The 24561-nt window shown below is 37.0% G+C and overlaps 1 protein-coding gene across 1 annotated transcript; it reads right to left on the bottom strand.

The window, feature by feature from the left end:
- Positions 1-1741: 1741 nt before the first annotated feature.
- Positions 1742-17570, bottom strand: ptpn2b (protein tyrosine phosphatase non-receptor type 2b). The gene is made up of 10 exons (XM_058754301.1): positions 17334-17570; positions 15977-16067; positions 15778-15878; positions 14792-14890; positions 13617-13754; positions 13232-13441; positions 11440-11601; positions 11128-11324; positions 10018-10119; positions 1742-2404 (listed from the first exon to the last, which is right to left on the bottom strand). Exons 1-10 carry the CDS (start codon positions 17388-17390, stop codon positions 2380-2382), a joined length of 1182 nt encoding a protein of 393 aa, XP_058610284.1. The 5' UTR covers positions 17391-17570; the 3' UTR covers positions 1742-2379.
- Between the last annotated feature and the right edge of the window lie 6991 nt (positions 17571-24561).

Below are 24561 nucleotides of genomic sequence, written 5' to 3'. Positions count from 1 at the left end.
TAAAGATGATGCACAAGAAAGCCCGCAAACAGTTTGCTGAAGACAAGCAGACTAAGGACATGGATTACTGAAACCATGTCCTGTGGCCTGATGAGACCAAGATAAACTTATTTGGTTCAGATGGTGTCAAGCGTGTGTGGCGGCAACAAAGACAAGTGTGTCTTGCCTACAGTCAAGCATGGTGGTGGGAGTGTCATGGTCTGTGGCTGCATGAGTGCTGCCGGCACTGGGGAGCTACAGTTCATTGAGGGGACCATGAATGCCAACATGTACTGTGACATACTGAAGCAGAGCATGATCCCCTCCCTTCGGAGACTGTGCTGCAGGGCAGTATTCCAACATGATAACGACCCCAAACACACCTCCAAGACGACCACTGCCTTGCTAAAGAAGCTGAGGGTAAAGGTGATGGACTGGCCAAGCATGTCTCCAGACCTAAACCCTATTGAGCATCTGTGGGGCATCCTCAAACGGAAGGTGGAGGAGCGCAAGGTCTCTAACATCCACCAGCTCTGTGATGTTGTCATGGAGGAGTGGAAGAGGACTCTAGTGGCAACCTGTGAAGCTCTGGAGAACTCCATGCCCAAGAGGGTTAAGACAGTGCTGGAAAATAATGGTGGCCACACAAAATATTGACACTTTGGGCCCAATTTGGATATTTTCACTTAGGTGTGTACTCACTTTTGTGGCCAGCGGTTTAGACATTAATGACTGTGTGCTGAGTTATTTTGAGGGTACAGCAAATTTACACTGTTATACAAGCTGTACACTCACTACTTTACATTGTAGGAAAGTGTCATTTCTTCAGTGTTGTCACATGAAAAGGTATAATAAAATATTTACTAAAATGTGAGGGGTGTACTCACTTCTGTGAGAGACTACATATAGAATGTTGCATCAAACATTTGTAAGTGGAAAAAATGTAAATAATAAACCAACTCAATGGCGGATTCTAAGTGATCAAGGGCAAAGGATGTTTCAGTTCAGTTCATAAAAACGTGGACTGAAACGCAGCCCAAATCCATATAATTTGATAGTCCTCTCCATTCATAACAACTTTGCCTCTAGAACCGCTTTCTATTCATCAAATAATCCAGAAAGAAATGTATTGAGGCTTCCACCAAAATCCAGAAAAAAAAATAAAACAATTTTTTTTTTTCGCAAAAACTGTTTTCAACATTGAAAATAATCAGAAATGTTTTTTGAGCAGCAAATCAGCATATTAGCATGATTTCTGAAGTATCACATGACACTGAAAATTAATCTTCACATCACATCACATCAAAGGAATAAATTACATTTTACAATATGCATTTAAAAATTTTTTTTTTTTCAAATCAAATAAATGTAGCCTTGGTGAGCAAAAGAGAATTTCAAAAACATTAAAAATATTTCCAACCCCAAATTTTTGAACAGTAGAACATTTCACTCCTAAACAAGAACTATTTTTCATGATAAAATCTATTCATAGTAGTACAATTGGTTGGTTATTGTAAAAAAAAAAAAATCTGTGCATGTATTACAGTAAATGTGCTTAACTGTAATGAAAATAGCCAAAAAAATGCTTAAAGCTCTCAAACATGGTCTTATTTTGGGGTGAATTATGAACCGGACATGTCTTAATATGATACAGTATGACTAGTTTAGTCTGCAGAGACAATTAAATGAGCCATCATTTTAGCCTGATGTGATGTGTGACTGTTTGGAAGAAGTGAATGAAACCACGCATTGTTACAGAAACTAAATGATAGCAGTTTTATTCATGGATCCTACTCTTGGATAAAGAAAAGTAAGACTTCAACACTCAGACACTGCTGGTTTGTTCTGTGTCTCAACCAAATGCAATGTCTGTTCATCATTTTGTACAATCAAATTTTTTTTTTTTTTTTTACATCTCATAAGGTACACTATGTACACGATGCGAGCACTCTTCAGCATAAGACGTCATCTAACAATCTCACAAACTGGATTTGAGCATAAAGCCCTGTAGATATGATAGGAAATTTCAAGTAATTTCATATAAAAAATAGAGCATTTCATTTTGCCTCTGAAAAAAAGTTGTCTAAAAATACAATGTGTGAACAGCATTAGAAATGCATAGACCTACTTCAGATCCTGCTGCGTTTTCCAACAAAAAAAGCAAAATAAAAAAAAAAAGACAAAATAGGTCCAACGAAATTAAAACCAATCCAAACCATGGCGATGCTCTGTCCTCTTGATATTACGGCGTTTCATCCACAGATATAGTGCTGGTGTGTGCTGTTGTTCGGAGTGGAGAAACCTTCTCGAAGAGTTCATGCTGTAAACGACTTCTGAAAACACAGGGGTGGATGGGAGAGCATTATGGGATGAAGATCTCTTGCTGAGGTTGCCATGGAGTTAGGAGTCACTGGTTGTTCTCGCTCTGTCAATACAATCACAAATTACAGTCAAATACGTAATATTTTTAATCACAATGTTAACCCAAAAACATTCACTTGCCCTCATTTGGTTCTAAACTTGCAGGACTGACACTCTTCTATGAACACGCAGCAGAATTGCTGACGTTCCCTAATAGGGACATGGGCTTCTGAGCTCCAAAACACAAGCGGGAACTGAAGCAATTCTTGCCGGTACCTCATGAACAACTGTGTTAAACATAACAGACAATGAAGGCATTTTTTGAGGATTAGGCCTAGGAATGAGGCTGAATATTTGCCAACCGCCTCATGATTCAAAAATGCACAATGTAATTCGATTCTTGGTGTATCTCACTTAAAAGCCATGCTAAAATACATCTACTCTGACTCGGCAATAGAAATAGAACAAGCAGGTTTAATATCCCAGTATTAGAGGTAACTTTGCATTCACATTTGCATGCATTCAACTTTAAACATGTTCACTGCTAATGAATCCTGTGCAAATACATTTCTCCTGCATCTGTGCTGCATGAGTGACAGAATGTTCAATTTTTGGGTGATCCCCTTAAGTGGCTCATTCAATATTTTTTCTTTTAAGCTCAGCCTCTGATTGACAGTCTATTAGGAATAATAGGTTGGTAATGTCCCACCATGCAGCAGGGACATTAACGACCAATAAGGACCAAGCTCTTATGATTGCTGTGGCAAAATGGCATTCAGTACTGGTAGATTGTTCTCTACCCCTTATTTGCCCCTTTGCCTTCAGTGGTTAAAATGTTGGGTTAAAAAATTATGAGTGAGTTTAGACCAGTGGTTCTCAACCTTTCTGATCCCCTTTGTCTGAGAATACATCGAAAGGTTTTCCAATTATACTTCTGTTGTAATAAAAATAAAAGTTAAAAATAAAATAAAAAAAGTAAAATTTCAGTTTAATATACTTTTTTTTTTGTTTAATAAGGTTGCTTTAGTTGAGAAGCACTGGTTTAGACTATTTTGTCCATCTTTATTCACCTGACCGATACAAATATTTATCCATCCACTGATATTTATTCATCCATCCAATGACAAATATTTGGTGGGATCATTTCACAGTTGCTGCAATTCCAATGATGTGAAAAAGAAATTACTGCAAACCTGAGTGTGATAAAGGGGGGGCAGGAAGGCAAGTGAGAGAAGTTTTATGCTTAAAAATCTTGTTATGCATGCATCCTTTTTGGTCTTATTCAGAATGGCAGAATAAAACAAACATATACATGAAAAATAAAGAAATAAATCTACTTTAGTGACACACAATTAACCAAACAAAACACTTTTAGCTCAGTCTGCAGAAAGTGTTGCACGCAAACCACACACACCATCACACACACATTTGTTTCTGTGAATTGTGGGGACTTTCCATAGACCTCTATTACGTTTATACTGACCAAACAATATTTTCTATCCCCTAACCCAACCCTAACTATACCCCTTACAGAAAACCTGTTTGCATTGTTACACTTTCAGATAAACATCACTTAATATTTTACTATCCTTGTGGGAATTTAGCATAAACGTGTGTACACACACACACACACACACACACACACACACACACACACACACACACACACACACACACACACACACACACACACGTTGGTATTTGTGGTTTACAGGGACTCTCCATAGGCGTAATGGTGTTTGTACTGTACAAATCTACACCCCTCTAAAGACTTTGGTTTGCTGTTAAAATTAGTCATTGAGATCACGATTTAATCTCATTTAAGTAGAGAAAGCAAACGTCTACATCTATGGAGGGGAGGGGGCAAAAGATCACACCATGCTGAAGCTTAGTCTTAAAACGCCAACAGCCAAGGCCATGAGAACAGCAGCAAGCTCCAAACCAGCACATCATCACAGCACACAAGGCCCGTGTCTGACTCTCACGTACAGCCTGAGGATTTTGAGGAGCCCGGACAAGCTCGTCTTTACAAAAATCCTGCAGATGCACCATTGCTGCCTCATTGGGGAGGTTTCCCAACAGGGCAGCACTCGCTGTGTCACGTACAGCAAATACATCCCAGACTGCAACCACAATATAAGACACAATTACACAAACCCTCAACACAATGCTGACCTGTCACAACTCACTGATCAAATGTAACATGACCTTAGTGCCGGGCGGTATACCGGTTCATACCGAATACCGGTGTTTATTTTTCTCATGATATGAATTTTTAAATTACCGCAATATATGCATGTCATTTAAACAACGTTCGGAACACTGTTTGAGAGGGGTCTCTTTTCACTGTGGTGAGGACACAGCTGTATGTGTTACTACGCGTGAAAGTTCTGACACTGAAGCTGTAGAACGTGACGACACAGAAGAACTCATCCACAATATCCACACTGACCGCCACAAATATACACTGCCCGCTGCCATCAGCTCCCGCGTCTCACACACGAGCGCAACTTCAGCACTATATTCAGCAACTTTTAGACCCTTTTAGCAGCTTTTTTTCCATAGAATATACATAATGACAAACCTAGCGACTTTTCTGGATAAACCCTAGCTATGGTTCAGTTGGAAGATGTCTCCAGTGCTGCCCCGCGAGCGAGGTCTGACTCTCTGCGGCAGAGAAGCAGTGCATTCAGCTGGCCGTACGTCAGTAAATGAGTACAAAACAGCGTTTCCAAGCACCTGCCGCTAACTGACTGTTTAGAATTATAAATAGGAGCATAGTTTGTCTGTTAATATTATCCACTTTTTTTGTTTGTTGTTTTTTTTTTAGTTTGTTACTCAGATGCAGGCGCACTGCATGAGACAAAAAAGTAATATAGCCAAAACCACTGCATAGCTGCTCTTTAGTGTAGATGTATGTTGATTTTATCAGACAATGTCGCGATTATAAATGAGAATGACTCCTCGTTAACATATTAATGAGTCGTGTTTAGTCACTATTTAGTGTGGAATATTTCTACAATATTCATTCATCATGACAGTAAAATAGGGCATTTTAAGTCAATCTACTGCAGTATTTCCTCTCGCAATCAGTAGAAAATGTGGTTAAGACCCGGTCATGCACCCGGGTCATATACACCCCCCATCATATACCACGAAACCGGTAAAATTTGGAAAAATACAGAGATATAAATTTTTGGTCATACCGCCCAGCACTACATGACTTCCATTTTTTCAAAATCACTGAAGGATCAACCTCATAAAAATGGCTCGGTCATATTTCACCCCAAAAATAAGAAGATAAAAATAAGAAATCACATAATTACCAAAAGAAAATTAAGACTATTTTAAAAACAATTTTCCCCCAAAATTCTCATTAGTGTTAGGGGTGCTCCGATCACAGAAAGCAGTATCTGCCGATACGATCACCGATACCAATCTTTTTAAAGCCTTCTTTTTATCATGTAGTATCATTTACACTGATGATCCAATCAATATTTTTTAGACATTTATTCAGGGCCTGAATTTCATTTTGAAAATGAACTTCCCTCTTAGGTGACTCTTGTGAGAGGATTTTTAATTTGAGGGGTGGAGGGGGGGCATTTTTTAGACATTTTTCAAAAATATATATTTATCACACCTAAATGTTTGATCATGCACTGCATTTTTGTTTTGACAGTCGTGCAGTTGTTGCACAATAGCTTACACACAGCACAAGCCTGATTTCATGAGCTGTATGTGAGGGGGCCTTTTACACCAGATTCACACATACTCCGTTTGCAGTGTGTATGCAGTCCATGTGGTGCAGAAGCAGCACTGACTCTCATTGTGCTTTCACATAGGAGTCTGCAACTGATCCGTGGCTGTTTACTACAAACACATTTATCCATTCTTTTGATTTCAAATCCAAACACTGTTACTTGAAATGCTTTTTCAGCATTGTGATTTTTTTTTTACACAGTCCAGTAATACAATCTTTCATAGACGTGTTTAAACGCAATAAATATAAGAAACACATTATTCAATGCTTTTTAATTTTGTATTTACCTCTAGATTTATATATTAAGTGGCTCAAGCAACTGGCAAAACATTTAAACTACTTTTCTTACATTATCACAAACATTCTAAATTAAAATGTACCATTGACAGAAACAGTCAGCTCTACTGCCTTTTCTTTAGCATTTAAGTCTTTTTTACAAGCAATCCTGTGGTTCATAAAGAACTTTTTTCCTACCTCCGCTAATGCCTAATATTGCCTTGTTTATTTAAAAGTGCTCTTTTCCTTTAAACCTAGCCAAAAAGCCATAGCCTATGTGTTGACTGTGAAACACAGTATACTTTAATTACAGTGGGTACGGAAAGTATTCAGACCCCCTTAAATTTTTCACTCTTTGTTATATTGCAGCCATTTGCTAAAATCATTTAAGTGAATTTTTTTCCCTCATTAATGTACACACAGCACCCCATATTGACAGAAAATCTCCGACTGCATCTCTGGAGCTCAGCCACAGTGATCTTTGGGTTCTTCTTTACCTCTCTCACCAAGGCTCTTCTCCCCCGATAGCTCAGTTTGGCCGGACGGCCAGCTCTAGGAAGGGTTCTGGTCGTCCCAAACGCCTTCCATTTAAGGATTATGGAGGCCACTGTGCTCTTAGGAACCTTAAGTGCAGCAGAAATTTTTTTGTAACCTTGGCCAGATCTGTGCCTTGCCACAATTCTGTCTCTGAGCTCTTCAGGCAGTTCCTTTGACCTCATGATTCTCATTTGCTCTGACATGCACTGTGAGCTGTAAGGTCTTATATAGACAGGTGTGTGGCCTTTCTAATCAAGTCCAATCAGTATAATCAAACACAGCTGGACTCAAATGAAGGTGTAGAACCATCTCAAGGATGATCAGAAGAAATGGGCAGCACCTGAGTTAAATATATGAGTGTCACAGCAAAGGGTCTGAATTCTTTGGACCATGTGATATTTCAGTTTTTCTTTTTTAAATAAATCTGCAAAAATGTCAACAATTATGTGTTTTTCTGTCAATATGGGGTGCTGTGTGTACATCGAGGAAAAAACTTAAATGATTTTAGCAAATGGCTGCAATATAACAAAGAGTGAAAAATTTAAGGGGGTCTGAATACTTTCCGTACCCACTGTATATGAATTTATGGTGTAATTACTGCATTTTCATGTCAATCCATGTTTATAATTACCGCAAACAATTACTATTACTTTAATTCAGTGTTAGCAGAGCAGCAGAAATAGACTCTGTGTGGAAACGATCTCTGCACCGCTGCAGACGCACCGCTCCTGGAACACACTGCCGGACCGCAACCGTGTGCAGTGTGAATGCTTTATTCGTTAACATGAGCGTGGAAAAATACGCACTGCAAACAGAGTAATGTGAACCTGGCATTATGTGTGAGCGCTGCGACTCGAGTGTGCATGAGCGACCGATCTCCAGGAGAGGGTGCGAGTGAGCGCTGAATGGTTTAACCTTCTTGTACCTCACCTTCAGCATTATAATTATTTTACCCGCGCCGGACGGATCCGCTGCATATCGTGCCAAACCTCTCACTGCATGCGCGTAATCGGCTAGAGATCGGCCTTTATAGAGACCACGATCAAACATCCCAAAGCGATTATCGGCCGATAGTGATCGGAAGCTGATCAATCGGAGCACCCCTAATTAGTGTAATGTAAAAATAAAACTCACAGTAACAAGCAAGTAATGACATTTAAATTACAAAGGTCATTTGTAAAGTACAGTTGTGTAGACCACAATAGTATTTGTTTGTCTGAAATTTTTTTTTTTTTTTTTAAAGAAATCACTGTATACAGCAATGAGCATATAGGGGAAAAATCTGCTTGTCATGAAAATGTCAATGCAAAAAAAAAATCTTCTACAAAGCTCTAAAATAGGCCATCAGAGTGATGATCACCCTCAGTCTGACAGCATCGGCATCCCGCTAACCAACTCAAAGCAACTCCGTTTAGATCAGGGGTGTCACACCTACGGACTGTTTTCTGAAATCTCGCCCTCTTTGTCTGTCACATGCACCAATTAAGATCACTTGTGATGGGGTATACTGTAAACGTACATAAAATAATCCAAAATGGTTAACTGCCATTATACTGGACAAAATATACATTTTATTACATTCATGTATTATTATTACTAATGATAATAATATTGTCAGTGATGCACCAGAATTAAAGGTTTCATTTAGCATTTAGATTTCATTTAAACAAAGTTTGTTTAATAATCAAATCAATCAAGTTTAATAATCAACAAATAATATATATAGCATAATGCTCCTCTCTATAGTTATTTTTTTCTAGCTAACTATCAAGGTATCAAGACTGAATGGCCTTTCTTAGTTAAATGTAACGTTATGTGACACTGTTTTCAAGCAGTTTTATTGATGAGATTTCAATGCATTACTATCAAGTGATGCCAGTTGAATCCAACACACAGACATTATAAAGGTGCAAGAAATTGATGCTCAAATAAAAAAAAAAAAAAAAAACACTGATCCTCACTGGTGTAACTGCACTACTTCTAGAGGGACTGTTAAATCATCTGCTATAACTGACCCACAAAGCAACAGTCTGACCAAAGCAAGAAACACTAGTATAGTGGTTGGACAAAACAATGTGAAGAAGATCCAATTATTATAGGCTTAATATAATTTGTGCAGGCTACAGTGAAAAGACAATGTTGTGATTATCTTTTCGTTGTCTATATTCTCTAGGTTGTAAGATAAGCTGTGTTGACGTATTTAGCACAAGTCATGGATAAAATGGGTGACTTCTCAGACTTCCAAACAGGACAAACCATGGGAACCCGTTTTGCAGGAGCGTCTTAACAGCCCAACCGTTTGGTATTATAAGAACAACAGTCTTTACGATTACGACTACGTAAGCAAAGCATGACAAGGCTTCATCAGCAAAGTGATAGCAACCCTTATTCACTTTGAAGACCCTGTTTCCACAAAAACTGATGACAGAGAACTTCGCAAAGCCAACATCCATGAAAGAGCTGCAACTGCTCATACTTATTCACAGACACCAATGATAAAATGCAAAAAATATGGAGTCATGATCATAAAACCTAGACTGTTGGAGCACAAAGACTTCATCTGCTATAGCCAGACAAATTACCTGACAATCAGCTAACTTAAATATTATCAAACCACTGTGGATTAGTTTTGGAGAGTGGAGTGAGAAGCCCATTCCCTCCTTCAACAGCTCTAAAGCAACTGGAAGATGTTTTATAGACAACATTCTAATAGAGATTATTCAGAGGTTGTATGAATCTATTCTAAGCTTTAAAGCTGTATTACATGCAAATGGCAGAAAAACACTTTAATGAAGAATTACTGCCTATTTCCCAGGTGTTCACATTATTTTGTCCAACCCCTGTATGACCTGATGACATGAGTCTGCAAATGGCTTGATCTCTAAATGGCCCAAAGACTAAATAGTAACTATAGTGAGGCACGAGCATCTCAAATACTAAACAACAAGTGACATTGTGAGAACTGAGTGGGTTGAGGCATCTGTGCTATTATACGACACTACACACACATGAACAGACATGTTGAAATTATTCATTGTGCCAAAGAGGAGTAGAACACCAAAAAAAGATATCACATTCCATCCAGACAGACCAGACAGTTTCACCTTTTTCTTTTCTTATCAGGGTCGGTGATCCTGGGTTTCGTCTGCTTCTGAGTCTTCTGCGTGGGGTTGGACATTTTCTCATCTCTTTGCCTTTTGCGAGCACTGGAGAAAAAAAGAAGGAAAAAAAAAAAAAGTTTATATAAGCTGAGAATCGATTACTCTAACACATAGTTCTAACAAGGTCTCATTTCCAGTAAAAAAGTATTTTCCCTATTTGTCATCACTAAATGCAAAACTCTGCCCAAACAGAAACAAAAAATGAAACAAAGTGACAGAAACAAAAAAGAAAACAAAGTGATAGAAAAAACAAAGAAAAACAAAGCAAGCGATCTTGTTGCATGTTGCTTCTGTGGTGTGTTAGGACAAAACCTCGTGATGAAAAATGAAAGAGAAGACTTCATGGTGTTTGCCTTGATAAGCAAACACTGTGGAAAATGTTTTAATGTATTAATGACACAAATTGGGTGAATCTCATTGCAACATTTAACCCCAAAATCTAAAGGAAATAATAAAAAGAAATATTTTGCATTTAAGAAAAAAATCATTTAGACGCCTATGCTCATTTCTTCCCAAATTTTCAATATCATAATGCCTCTAGATATTGTTTTATATATTCTTACAGTAAAACAAGATTACTGTAATACACATTTAAATCTGCATATTTTTAAGTAACACCACTATGTATTAAAGAAAAATTCACATTACTTTAATTTAATGAGTTGTTTGTTTAAAATGCTATTAAACAAATGCTAAAATAATCCTGTGACCGGTTGCATAAACTGCTTAGACTAGTCTTACAAGTAAGTCATCTAATTTGTTTTGAAGACTTGTCATTATTTTTTATAGTCATTTAAATAAAACACAACCTGGCCTAATCTGAATTTGAAAAGTAAGACCGATCACCTCTTGATTAACTGCTAGTTGGTCAGACTAGTTCTTAAGACACAGTCTTAACATAGTAGCAATGTTTGTGCAAGTCAGTGGCAGCTGGAATTCATTTGGCAACTAAATCCAGCATCTGAAATCATGCTCGATGAATGCAGATTCCTTACTGGCCACATGTACTTTTGGAAACACCAAATTTAACGTATATAGTGTCTTGCTACATACTTTGTTCCAGCATCTCTGTCCGATTCTTTATTGGTGGTCTCCAGGCCTGCTTTCTTTCCTGTCTTTGGGTCCATCCCGTCCTCCAGACGAGACAGTTTGTTGCCGTTGTAGCGTTCTGTGCATTTAGGAGGCTGTGGCGGCGGGGGAGACTCGGACAGGGGCTCTTGGTCCTCTCTGGAGAGCTCTCGCCACTGTTTCTGCACACACAAAAATAACCAAATCAATATCTTGAGCATAAACACAAACGCAGTAAGTCTAGTCCAGGGTCCAGTTAATAATAATTCTGTTGAAAATACTCTGGTGATGACATGCCTGCACAGATGAGTCTCCCATAATGTACTTGGCACCTTCCAGCACAGCCATGTACGAGAAACGCAGCTGGTCAGGGGTCTGAATCAAACCCATCCTATACTTCCTCATGTCTAAGAGAATCTTTTTGATGTCCACCACCAGTGGGTCTTTCCTTTTGTCCATCTGAACACATCAGTCATAGCAGAAAAGAAAAGCAGTGGTTAATTACCTCCAAGTTTGAGTGGGTGACAAACATAAGCGCTAAACCTCATGATAACACAATACTGTAAGTGTAACTCATGATGTAGCATCATTTCAGACTGTAGTAACATCGCTGTCTAACTTAAAAATGTTTGTCCCAGCCAGTTTACTTTTTCGGAAACACTCAATATATAATAATATTAAAGGGTTGGTTCACCCCAAAATGAAAATTCTGTTACGTCTTCCACTATTTCGGAGAGTACCGAAGAACGTATTTGACTTAATCAGCGTTGTTTACGTTCGGGGGGAAAGCGTGCACATGAACGCAATCTGCGTAATAAGCGTTGTTTATGCTTAGTGTGTATGCGTTGTGATACTTTCTAAAATGGCGGAAGACGTAACTCGGTGGAGAAGAATGGTTGAGTAAATTGTTATTTTTGTTTTCTTTGCGCAAAAAAAAAGGATTCTCGTAGCGTCACAAAACTGAAGTTGAGCCACTGATGTCACATCAGGGTTGTGCCGATAGACGATTGTCAGAGATATCGCCTGTGGATGATGCCTTTGACGATAGCAAGACGATTATTATTATTATTATTATCAGGCTAGTAATACTATCTAATTAATATTAGGGCTTATTTGTTGCATTATATTTCTTTTTCCGTGTTTTTACAGTGTTGCGCATTATTATAACCAATCACACGATTATGCTGAGTTTATGAATGCAATGGCCAATCAGAGGCATTCAGATGAGCCATCGCTGGAATGACTGAATTCTGACTCGCGAGTTCTCTCATCATAAACAACAAAGTGCAGATGTATGTGCGATGTAAGTATAAGAGATTTATTCATCATACAGTGTAGATTCACCGATTATAATGGGGCGTGTTTTTAAAGTGCATAAACTCGCGCTAGGCCGAGCTTTGGTAATGTAATGTTCTTTGCTTTCTGAATAACTGAGGAAATGTAAGCATTATAATTAGTAACTTATGATGCTTCTATTAATTTGTTATCATGTTAAATATAAATTCAGTCATATTAGAAACATTAGGCTGCTTTTAGTCTTACGCTGGAGTTGGTTCACTTTCCGGCAATGTAACTAAGTAAATAAATAATTAAATAAATTAGCTGACGATAGGACGATACGAAAATTGAGCATATCGCTTAACACTATGTCACATGGACTGTTTTACCGATGTATTTACTACGTTTCTGGACCTGGGAACATTTCAGTTGTGTTGCTGTCTATGGGAGGGCCAGAAAGCTCTCCGATTTCATCAAAAATATCTTAATTTGTGTTCCGAAGATGAATGAAGGTCTTACGGGTCTGGAACGACATGAGGGTGAGCAATTAATGACAGAATTTTAATTTCGGGGTGAACAAACCCTTTAACAATCTTAACTCTGAACACACTTGACTGGATGTTGATATAAAGGTTAAAATGCTTAAAATCAGACATTACAAAAAGCTTAGGAAGTAATTATATTGTCTTTTTTGTCTCCATATAACTAAAAGACAGACTTTCAGTGACCTACAGTCCATAGAAAAACTGAAAATTGCTATGATAGAAGAAAAACTCATTTTTTTATTCCTAGTTGTAGTGATCCAACTCACCAAAACGAGACAGGTGTCGACCAGAGAGAACGTTCCCGATCGGCCGATTCCTGCACTGCAGTGGACGACTGCTGGACCCTGGTCCATCCCGAGTGAGCCCGACTCCCTCACCTTAAACAGGAAATTCAGGAAGCTGGCTGGGGATTCTGGGACGCCAAAGTCAGGCCATGTGGTATAGTGAAAGTGATAGATCTGTCTCGTCTCCCCTGTCTAAGTAGATAAATTAATAATAATTAAAAAATAAACAAAATAGAACAGACAAGAATTGTATATAATATTAATATCGCTGCAGCATAGGATTGCAATTAAAATCTGCATAAGAAGACATGAGATGGCATTCTGTGAGCAAGAATGTGATTTTCAATAGTCAATGTGTGAAACTTACATTTGCATTCTGGAGTTCCAGCACTCTGGTGGTGTAATATGACTTTACGTCCTCTGACACTAGTGTTACCACGAAGCGGGTGTCACGGAACGACATCTCTCGTTCTTCTTGTGTTGGCCAATATTGTGCACACTTTTCCTGCAGTAAGGTATAAATAATGAAAAGTAGAACAAAAAATGCATTTCTTTGTTTAAAACTCATCTGTAAAAGCTAACAACTTCCTGATCTTTCCTGAAATTATGTATTAAAACCCAAAGGCTGGTAAAGATGTTGTAAATTTAGACACAACAGCCTGCATTGACAGTGCTGAGGTCAGTGCATAATTATGACAAAAAATTTAGAGAACAAAGATCCTACATAGAGTCATAAGATGCTTTACTTACGTTCTGTGATAGTCTTATGACTTCACTACAAATACCAAATGTCCAAAAACATAGGATTGTGTGAAAACACTGGTTAGTTATTTTAATTTAACTGTCCAAAATGTTTTTTACCCATAGTTTCAGTTACACCCACTAATGGCATTTATCACCAAATATGCAACGATAACTGGGTCAATGATAAAGACAAAGTGAGATGTTGAAGATAAAGAAAGATAATCTTAGAAAGATGATCTTTGCATTCATTTCAAAAAGATTTTCTAATTTATTTTAAAAAGGGAAAATACCCTTGACAAATATCATTTTTTGAATTTTAAACAGTCATTAAATCATGCTCATCATAAAATATATAAACTGCATTTATGTATTTGTTTGATTATTTGAATCCGCTTTTATTTTTCATTTATTCACATCAATTCACAAAATACTTTATTTTAATATTTCTATTTAGCTTCATTTCAGCTTTAGTTTGAGTAATTTTAGCACTTTCAAGCAGTTTTAGTAATTCTATGTTTATAATTATTGAAGTTTTTCCCATCTAATATTTATATTTGAAGTTTTATTTCAATTAAAATAACTATTTTCAACTGTTATCAAGAACAACACAGAACTTCTACACATATATTAGTTCTTTAATGATATGCTACTTACATAGACTCCCTAAGGCACACAGAGCTCTGTAATATGAACTAAGAGACAGACTTTACATTTCATTGTAGTATGAATGAGTGTGGAGGCTGAAAGCTCTTAGAGTGGTGCTTTTAAAGAGAAAAGGTTTGGATCAATGATGCTTACCGAGCCTTTCTCTATTACTCTGTTGAGCATTATAACAGCTTTGGTCTTCTGCTCCCAGATCATCAGCCAAAAGTGACCACAGGTGTTTCTCAGAGGACCCTGACAATACAGAAACACACGCAAAAAAAGTGAAGAATTAGTTGGGATAGGCCACAAGAATGTGTCTTATGTAATACAGCTCCCTAGGAAATTTGAACCCAACTCCAGACTCATTTTTCAGTGCTTTCGTAAGACAGATGAGCTGACTAGTCATTGAGTAAACACTGGTCGATTTAGAAAAACATGTCTCACACCATCTCTAGTAGTTACCTATGCAAAAATCATGTAACGCCAAAAAGTCTAGCACACCTACACAACTGTTGAAAAATATCAAACCAAAACTGCATCTCAAATGGCTGACTAATGTTTTTGAGAGCGTGTGACCTTCGAAATGCTACCCACACAGTTTGGTTGTAATAGACATTTGTAAAACCTACCAGCTGCCTACATCATCCTGTAGTAACATCTCTGTAAAGTAACTGCCAGAGATGGAGCGAAGGTATCTTTATGGTGCTGATAAAGGTTTTAATAAAAGCTGCTAAGTTGTTTACAATACTGTTCTGTGTGCCTGAGCAAAGCCATTTCACTGCAGGTTTCTATAAGGGGACCGTCCCTGAAAATAGTCCACTGAAAATAACTTCAGACAAAAAAATGCCTGCTTAAGGCATCTTAGTCACACGTCAAAACAAAACCTTTCTAGCTCTGAAAACAATGAAAATATTTATTGAAGTCCTATGACTGTTTCTTCTCCCTGTAGAATGTAACCACATAACCACATTTTGACTTTGAACACATTTATTTTATGGATCACAGCCTTATTAAGTTTAATAATCACATTAGGCCATATCGTGATTCATGTTTTTCAGTCCCTAAATTTAAAATGATAATTTTAATGATATTTGAAATAACGAAACTCTTTAAAACTGACATTTTAAGGACCCGCTCACCTGGGTAAGTATGTATCTTCTCTGGGCGTCTTCCATTACCACCAGGCTGGCATTGATGTAGTCATTTTCTGTGTTTTCTAATTTCACTCGACTGTGGTCAACTGATATGTTTGGAAAAATTTAAACAATGTCAAACGCAACTTTACAGGCCAGTTGCATTACAATGACAAGAGACGAATCCTAATCTGACGTTACTTACACGGGCTCACATCTCTGTATCTGTTCCGATTGCGATTCTCTGGATACTTGGCCACTCTGAAAGGACATTCGTGTGATTGGTTGCGTATTTCCTGGAAAAGAAATACATTTAAACTGAGTATTTCCTGGAAAAGAGCTTCAAAACAACAGTTAAATCGAGTCATTACTGATTCATTAGGTTCATTTCAGTTAACTGCCTAAGCCCATGCCCATATCTGCAAACGCAGGACAGGAAAAAAACATTTAAAAGAAATTAGCTGATCATGTCAGTTGCGACTGAACAGCTTCCAGAAGTAATAACGCAACATTACTGGAAACATAAATCAAGGAAGCTACATGTTGTTTATTTAGTTACAGAAAAACTCACTCAACGCAATTTTGAATGAGGCCTACAAATGTATGCTTATTTAGGACTATAAGAGTAAAAGATTTGAAAACAATTTAACAGACTTTAATACTTTTTAAGCAGTAGTAGTATATTTTTATTTAATGTCATGTCAGCATCTTAGGCTATTTTCATGGCAAAAACAACTTGAAAAAAATACAAGTATAAAAAACACAATAAAAACCAGCAAACAAACACAAGTTATATTAAACAAGATTTTCTTTTCTTTTTTTTTTTTTTACATTTAATACTTTTTAAGCACACTGTTTAAGTGTGTAGGACACAAAATGTAAAGAAGACTACAGGAAAGTTTTAATGCTGTCCTGATATTTTCAGTGTCCTGTTGTTTTCAGTGGTTAGGACGACATTTAGTCAGCGATAATAAGAAAACGTAACAGTTTCTGTTTATAGTAAATAAACGTGTATAGGTCAGAAATAGCGAACAGCTGTTATTTGTATAAACGGAGGGAATGTTGACCACTGTTGACCTAAGAATTCTGTCCCAAAACCTAGTGTGTTGCCTTCAAAATCAGCTTTTTTGGCCATTAATGTCACGTTAAAATGTTGTATACTGTAAGCAGTTACGATACATTACGATCTCGATCTCAGGCTACATGTTGTTCAATTTAGACTGCGCTTGTTGTTATAACAAAACAATAAGTATAATAATAAAAAAGTAAAAGTTAAACAGACTACAATGCCCAAAAATGTTGTCTATGTAGTTGGTTCACTACGTTTTAAGGCACAGTTACAGTTTCATTCACAACACACTGGAGTTTACAACAGAACTACCACAATAACGCCCCAGCTTCACTTTCATTTTATCCAATTTCAACAATAGTCAAAAGGAGAACAGTGACAGCACACGGAATTAAACTTTGTAAAGACACAAGGAGATAAAAAGACATTTCTCTCACGGCTAAATGTAGATTGCGTGGCTCATTAGCATGCTAGCCGTCTTAGCTTTACTTACTAAATAAAGGTTCTGCCAGCGGCCCTCTGAATCTATGTCCTCAAACTCCTGCTCCATAACTGCCTCAATTCCTTCCGATTTGAGCTTGTTTTTTATTAAGAATGAACGTCACAGCTGTAGAAATCGCTCATTTCTCGTCCTCACACTGAACCGCTGAAAGAGTCTGTCAGTGTTTGTCCGCGTCGCTGACATTTGCGACGAGAAGCTCAGTCCCCTGCGCATGCGCGGTGCGGAGAGCGGCGCTCGTCTGCGCATGCGCAGTGAAAGAGCGTCTTCAAGATGTCAGAGCAGAGCGAATATGTCAAACATCTGTCAATGATTTGCACTTTGTTGGACATGTGCATAATTATTTATTTATTATTTAATATAAGCTTATTTTGTGTTATAGTGTGATATTCACTTCTCAAATGTAAGTCTTGTTGACATAAATGGACGAGAGAAAAATATAATTTGTCAAAATAGGCTATGGAGCATTATAAATGTAGTCTATCGGCACCACTATAATCAGCAGAATGCTGAATTTTCGTATCAAATTAGCCTATATACACTTAAATTGGTACCGAGTCAATGCAAAAATAAAATATAGCCTAATATATCTAATAAACTCTTTTTTTTCCTGATATACTTTTCTGATATTAGTTTGTTATTAGTGTTTTTATAGGTTAATATTATCATAGTTATCAGTGGTACTGCATGCAAATATAAAATCTTACAGTTAATTGACAGTATTTAACAACTGAATACGAAATATGAACTATAACCGTGGGAAAAACAATGTTCTTAGAGCTTCGCTTCATCCTGTGGGGCGCAGCCAGATTAGATTCAAATCAATTTTAAGTGATTCTGTTCATTAGTGCAGTTTTGTCATTATGTTGTTCTGTAGGTGTGTCGTGTTGTCGTTTGCCGCATGGTGGCGACAGGAAACACAGTGTACTTACATTTAAAATCAAGCAATGCGAATAGAGCGGATTTTGGATATCAGGTGTCCTTTTGTAGTCTCCAAAGTGCCCTTTTTGAAAAGACTGCTAAATTTAGAAAATGTTCAGAAAATACAGTTTTGTCAGGCTTAAACCAGAACTTGGGAAAACTTATTTTTTTTTTTTTTTTGAAGTATGTTTGTCAAACCTTTTGTTTAAATCCTACTCTTAATATTTATTTTCTTGAAAGTATTTCATACCAAAAAAAGGGAGGCTACTCGTTTTCAGTTTATTTGAGCTTTTTTTTTTTTTAAACTGTTCCTACAACTATGAGTAATTCTGACTCTTTGACAAGCAATTGGGTGCTGTTGCCTGAAGATCAGCCTCCTGCCTTAAGGAAATGCTTACGTCCACCTGCAGCTAAAATCAGTAGGTCAACATACACTTCACCTGATAACCTCCTCACATACCTTAAAGCATAGCATAATTTGACAGTAATCAGTTGCAAAGTGTTTTTTATTTTATTTTTTATATTCTACAAACTTCAAAGTAAGCTAAAAGTATAAAAAAACAAAACAATAAAAAAAAAACAGTCAGCAAACGTGAGCATATCGCAACCATGTTACTTAACCAAGTGCACTGAATGACAGGATGTGGTTTCTTACTGTCAATGACGTCAAGGCGTCTCAGAAACAAATGCACTTTGTGGTACAGCTGGATGAGAATATGCTACAAACGTTGTTTCCCTCCTTTTTTTGCAACATTTTAAACATGAGGTTTCTGAACATTAAGTGATGCTTTGCAAGATCTATGTTCAAAGCTTCTGTATTTATGCATCTCTGCATTCATCCTCCATTAATGAAGACCTTTCACGAGGGGGTGATGAACTTTGACCAGGATCCTCCATTTCGACTTGTTCAGCTTCAGGTTCTTTGCTTCCTGATGCTTGGTGGCGACACCTTATACATCCAATTATAAATAGGGGCAGAGAGCTCAGAAACAGCATGGCCAGTGCCACTATCTGAAGCAAAAAATTGTGACATACCATTTAAAGCATTTGACAAAATCTTCGGTATATTTAATTTGACGAATCTCATTTTCATCCACATCAAACAGAATTAAATCATCCCATTAATTCACTCACCTGCGAAGTATTTCGAAAGCCAAAAAATGTAATTTGCTTTTCAGTGATATTGTTAGAATTGATCAAAGGGTGACACCATGTTGTTGAAGCAGATATATCCGTGTGAACCGTCAGTCCTTCCCAGGAGGTTTGCGCACAAGCAAGGTATTGTCCATCAAAGAACAGCAGCATGATCCAAACAGCAGCTGGAATGATGCAGTTGAAAGTGGAGAGCAGATACTTTGTTTTGCATTGTGGGCTTTGAATACAAAACATGAGTGCGCTGGAGAACAGAGCAGGAACCACAAAATATGCCACAGAAAACATCAGGTTCATTTTTGGATTACAAGGACATGCAAAGTCCATCTCCACGAGTTTCTCAAGTCCCACCATTAAAAAGCCAATAATTGCATTTGAATAAAAAGGACTCTTCTTCAGCTGTTTTTTCAAACATGCTATCCATTCCCTGGTCATTGTCTGTGTTGTTAAGGTCGAGAGATGTAGCGACTAAAACTGAAAGTGATTGCTGGCGGACTTTTGTGCCAGCATGCACCTATCACAACTTCATATGTCTCTGAGACTCTTCCTGAGAAGCTCTGTGGTTGCAATGGAGAGATCTGACTTTCTGAAACAGTTTCAAAAGGCTCTGCACTAGTCACTTTGATGGCACTATATAAATAAGTGGCATAATACTACAATTTGAATGACTAGCGATTCTGTCATAGAACTTGTAACATGCTAAATGTTACATATAAGGCCCTGTTAAAAAAATATCAAATATTTCTTCTATTGATTGACCCGAGTTTGTTAATTTGTCTGCAAGATCCTTTGTTGTCATGAAGTGAATTTTCAGGAATCTCATTAAGCAGTTATGGGTTTTATGGGAGTTGTGACTTTTTAAAAAGTGTTTTGACTATAATATTTAAATTGGTTTTGAATTATGAATAGTTGAATGGATTTTTCCCTTCCAAATGAAAATGATGTTGTTATTTACTCACCTTAATGCCATTCTAAACCTTTATGACTTTCTCTCCTCTGTTGAACTCAAAAGAAGATATTTTGAACAAAAACAGTAAAAACATTCTTCAAAAAAATCTTCTTTGTGTTCTGCAGAAAGAAAGAAAGTCATTCAGGTTTGTAACAGCACAAGGGTAAGAAAATTAATGGAGAATTTTCCTTTTTGGGTGAACTACCCATTTAATGATGCTTCACATGATTTTCTTTTACATGGTTTAAAACTCTCATTATTATTATTTACTCATTAATAATCCTAATAATCCAAAACAGATTATTGGATTTCATTCTTGAGAAAACGGTGATCTGTGGAAGGAGTCTTCAAGTCTGTGCATCTGCTATCATATTCTTTTTGACATACTTTTAAATAGCATGTTTAATTTTCTCCAAAACAGTTAATTGTGACTATGGCAACATTTCATAAGGTTGTTTGTTGTACATATCATGACAGTTCAGAAATGAAGTGATGCTAAAAAATTAATATTCTGTAATCATAATTTGTGTGAACAAAAGTTATTGGTGTTTTAATGCCTCATTTCACTGCACCTATCCTAAAAGAATAAGTAAAACGCAAACAACTTTTATTCACACAACATATGATTACGGGGCAGATTTTCAATGAATAATCAATGCATTACTGCAGTTTCCAGGTATTCATTTCATCTGCAGTGAAATGCGTGCATAGGTATATTCTTGCATGTATTTCTAATGAGCCTGGGTTGCTTTTTGTGCCAGTCTTTTTCTCTTTTTGTTTTAAGCTACTCCTCACAGGCAACATATTTTTTTAATTCATCCCTTTTCAGAGCAACGTGAAAACACATAAGCCGTGTCCAAAAGGTAAAAGTGTGGTATTGCTACAATTTGTAGTATTATTTTCAGTATTACTTTGAGGTAATAAGTATATTACCTGGTTTCAAGTATAATTCTTTTGACGTGATGGTGCTTAATGTAACTTTTTCTGTGCACACCACAGACTTTATTAAAGAATTTGCTGATTTTCTATCTGAGTTAGTACTGGCTGCAGATCAAGTCTTAATTGTTGGTGATTTTAATATCTATGTAGATATTCTAAACTCTACTGAAGTTAGACAACATGACAGGACCAACTCATTATGGTAATCATACTTTAGATTTAATACTGTCACATGGAATGAATGTTAATTGCATTGGAATTCTGCAGCAGAGCGAATATATCTCAGATCATTATCTAGTCTTGTCTACTCAATTTAGCTAAAGCTGCAAACTCAACTCCTTGTTACAAATATGGTATATCACTTCTACACCCAAAGATTGCTTTATAAATAATCTTCCTTACTTGTCTCAACTCCTCAGCATGCCAGATAGCTGAAGAAGTGTGTTTTGGGGGAGTTTGCAATGGTCAGTGGTGTTTATGTACATATAGGCATCAGACACTCCAAACACAGACGCAAACACTGACTCTGACAGAAGAACTGTTCACTCACTGATGATGTTGAACCACCTTCAGGTTCGAAACATTCAGAATGTTTTTATGTTTTATTTGTGTTTTGTTGTGTTTATTAATTCTGAATGAATCTGAATATATCTACATGCAGTCAGGTCAATGTAGTTACAGTATAGTGGTCTTTGTGCATCTCCATGTGGTCCTGTTTGGTACTGAAGCTTTTTTTCTTAAACATTTTCTTAAACTGTTTAGCATTAAATCATACTGGGATGTTTCCTAAAATTTTTGGATGTGATATAGCCCTATCTTTCCACCAGCCAACAATGATTATTGCATTAAAATATGAGCGACTACATATGTGTCAGTGTCACGACAAAGGCTATGTATAAAAAGGTTTTGAATTTATTTTAACTTGTATATTTTAAAGTCAAACCAACAGACAAAAACCTTTAACTATAATTAATGTCTCATTTAGCTTGGTCATTCTTTAAATACATTCAACTATATTCTGTATAGCAGGCTTTGTCACTGTATAAATGACACTAACCTGTATGATAAATAACTGCTTTGATGGCACAGTCTTTTTCTCCATTATCGCCCCTGAACAAACATACAGTAGGTAACGTACCTCTCATGCGGTAAGGAGTGTGAAAAAGTTAAAGTGAAACTATCCTAAAATAGAAGTACAACCTCTATTTTGGTTGATCATTGAACATGAGAGCTGAAGCCCCTTAAAATGAGTTACAAATGCTTATGCATCTGAAGGATCCCAACAATGATAATACAGTGTCCAAATGTAAGTCACTTAATATTAACTTCTTCAAATTGTATAAAATCAATATCACATTTGTAATGCTGATGATATTGTAACGTGGAGAGCGTGACAACAGAGTTGGGGATCCAAATGCAACGTTGCTAAAAAGAACATTATTTGGTGTATTTGGTGTATTGTGTAAAACACATTATTTTCCACATACTGTACACTATTGTTGCTCTTCTATGCCCCGCCTTCTGAAACGCGTCGATTTTTACAAAGCTCATCATTCTGAGAAGCGAGGCGTGCTCTGATTGGCCAAATACCTCAAGCGTGTGACGGAAATGTTATTCCCCTTACCATATTGTGATGCTGTGTCCCGGCACGATGAGACAAAAACAATAAAACCCATTATAAACGAGGCATTTGTTGCATCCAGTGGGGACATAATTACTGATTATAATTAGAGATGCACCGATACTGAATTTCTCTGCCGATACCGATAGCCGATTATTCAGAATGATATTGGCCGATACCGATAGTTATGTGCGAGTTAAAATTTGACTTGGAATTTGTGCCAGTACACAGTCTGCGCTGCTCCAAAACGTCTGCTCTGCTCCATGTATATCGCGTGCTGCAGAGCCGCCGCACAGTGCAGCAGGAGTAAGATTTCTGATCACATGAAGAGAGTGAGAGAGGTGCTTTCAATGCTACTCTTTTGGGAGCAGAGCCCGGTTTATACTCGCTGCGTCAATACTGAGGAAACGATGGCAGACAGGACGGAAAATAAAATACTTTTTCTTAAAAGCAGAGAAGGTGAACATGTTGGTTTTGTCTTTGCTGTTTATCTCAGGTTACGCTATGGAGGCTTTCTTTAAATATTCTTTATTTATTTGATTCCTCAGTGTTTGCTAAACGTTCTGGTGTAGCCTATGCCATGCCTTGTCTTATTTGTTTATGTTAATTACATTATATAAGTTAGTTTGTAGCCTACTGTTTTATTGTTGTTGTGCTTTTCAATTAAGAATAACAATGCTTCCATCTTTCAATCATTTGTTTTAGTTTTAAACAGTGAATAGATGTAAGCAAAACAGACAATTATCTTTTCTTGTAAAAAGTGACAAGGTCATGAATTCGAATTCGAAAGTGAAAGCGTTCAAAGCCCGGCTTATAGAACAGCAAAAGAGGAACTCCTGTTCACAAAATTCAAATCACAAATAATACTGAAGAAAAAGAATAGGTTGAATGTTAACTACTTTTGCTACCATAAACTTATACTTTCCTTTTTTCTTCATAAATACCTTAATGCCAGATTTATTCAAACATACATACTGTATATAATTATAAGTAAAAAAGCTCCTCTTCAGTGTTGTTTTATAGTGAACTGTGAACAGCAGAATAAATTTGCTGAGGTAAATGTCACGTTAAGTGATATATTGTTCACAATCTGCTTTATTGGCATCTTTCCGCAGTTGAAACACTGATTGAGCGATTACATTAGACCAGTGATTTTCAATCCTGTTCCTCGGGACATTTGCATGTCTCCCTTATCTGACTCACTCATTTGAGTTCATGGAGCTCTTTCCTAATGAGCTGATGATCGGAATCAGGAGTGTAAATTAGGGAGACATGCAAAATGTGCAGAGCTGTGGGTCCCCAGGAACAAGTTTGAAAACCACTGCATTAGACAGACATGATACATTTTGGTGAGCCATACTGTATCTTTCAACATCTTATGATGTACATTCATGTGATAGAATGTACAGGATTTGAAAGCTGAGAGTTTGTTTCTTATCAGAAGTAAGAAAGCACAGAGATCTTTGTGATTATTGGATGCGAGGCGTGCTACAAATATTTGGTGTAGAGAAAAACTGCGGATCTGGCAATGCTGGCTTGAACTACAGGTGATTAATCTGGTCAAATAGAGCCTGCTTTAATGTCGCTTTTTTATATCTGTTAATGCATTATTGTCACGTTAATTTTGACAGCCCTAAATT

Source organism: Onychostoma macrolepis, chromosome 19, assembly GCF_012432095.1.
Source record: "Onychostoma macrolepis isolate SWU-2019 chromosome 19, ASM1243209v1, whole genome shotgun sequence".
Taxonomy (NCBI): Eukaryota; Metazoa; Chordata; class Actinopteri; order Cypriniformes; family Cyprinidae; genus Onychostoma; species Onychostoma macrolepis.
Note: the sequence above shows the minus strand (reverse complement) of the source record. Positions and strands in the feature narration are given on the sequence as shown.

What these genes read in the sequence shown, in the direction of transcription:
- ptpn2b (XM_058754301.1), bottom strand. Translation starts at nt 17,390, where the DNA reads ATGGAGCAGGAGTTTGAGGACATAGATTCAGAGGGCCGCTGGCAGAAC. An exon ending in GAGTAATAGAGAAAGGCTCG is followed by an intron (nt 13,755 to 14,791) that starts GTAAGCATCATT and finishes ACCTTACTGCAG; the next exon opens with GAAAAGTGTGCACAATATTG. An exon ending in TCGACACCTGTCTCGTTTTG is followed by an intron (nt 11,602 to 13,231) that starts GTGAGTTGGATC and finishes TGATGTGTTCAG; the next exon opens with ATGGACAAAAGGAAAGACCC.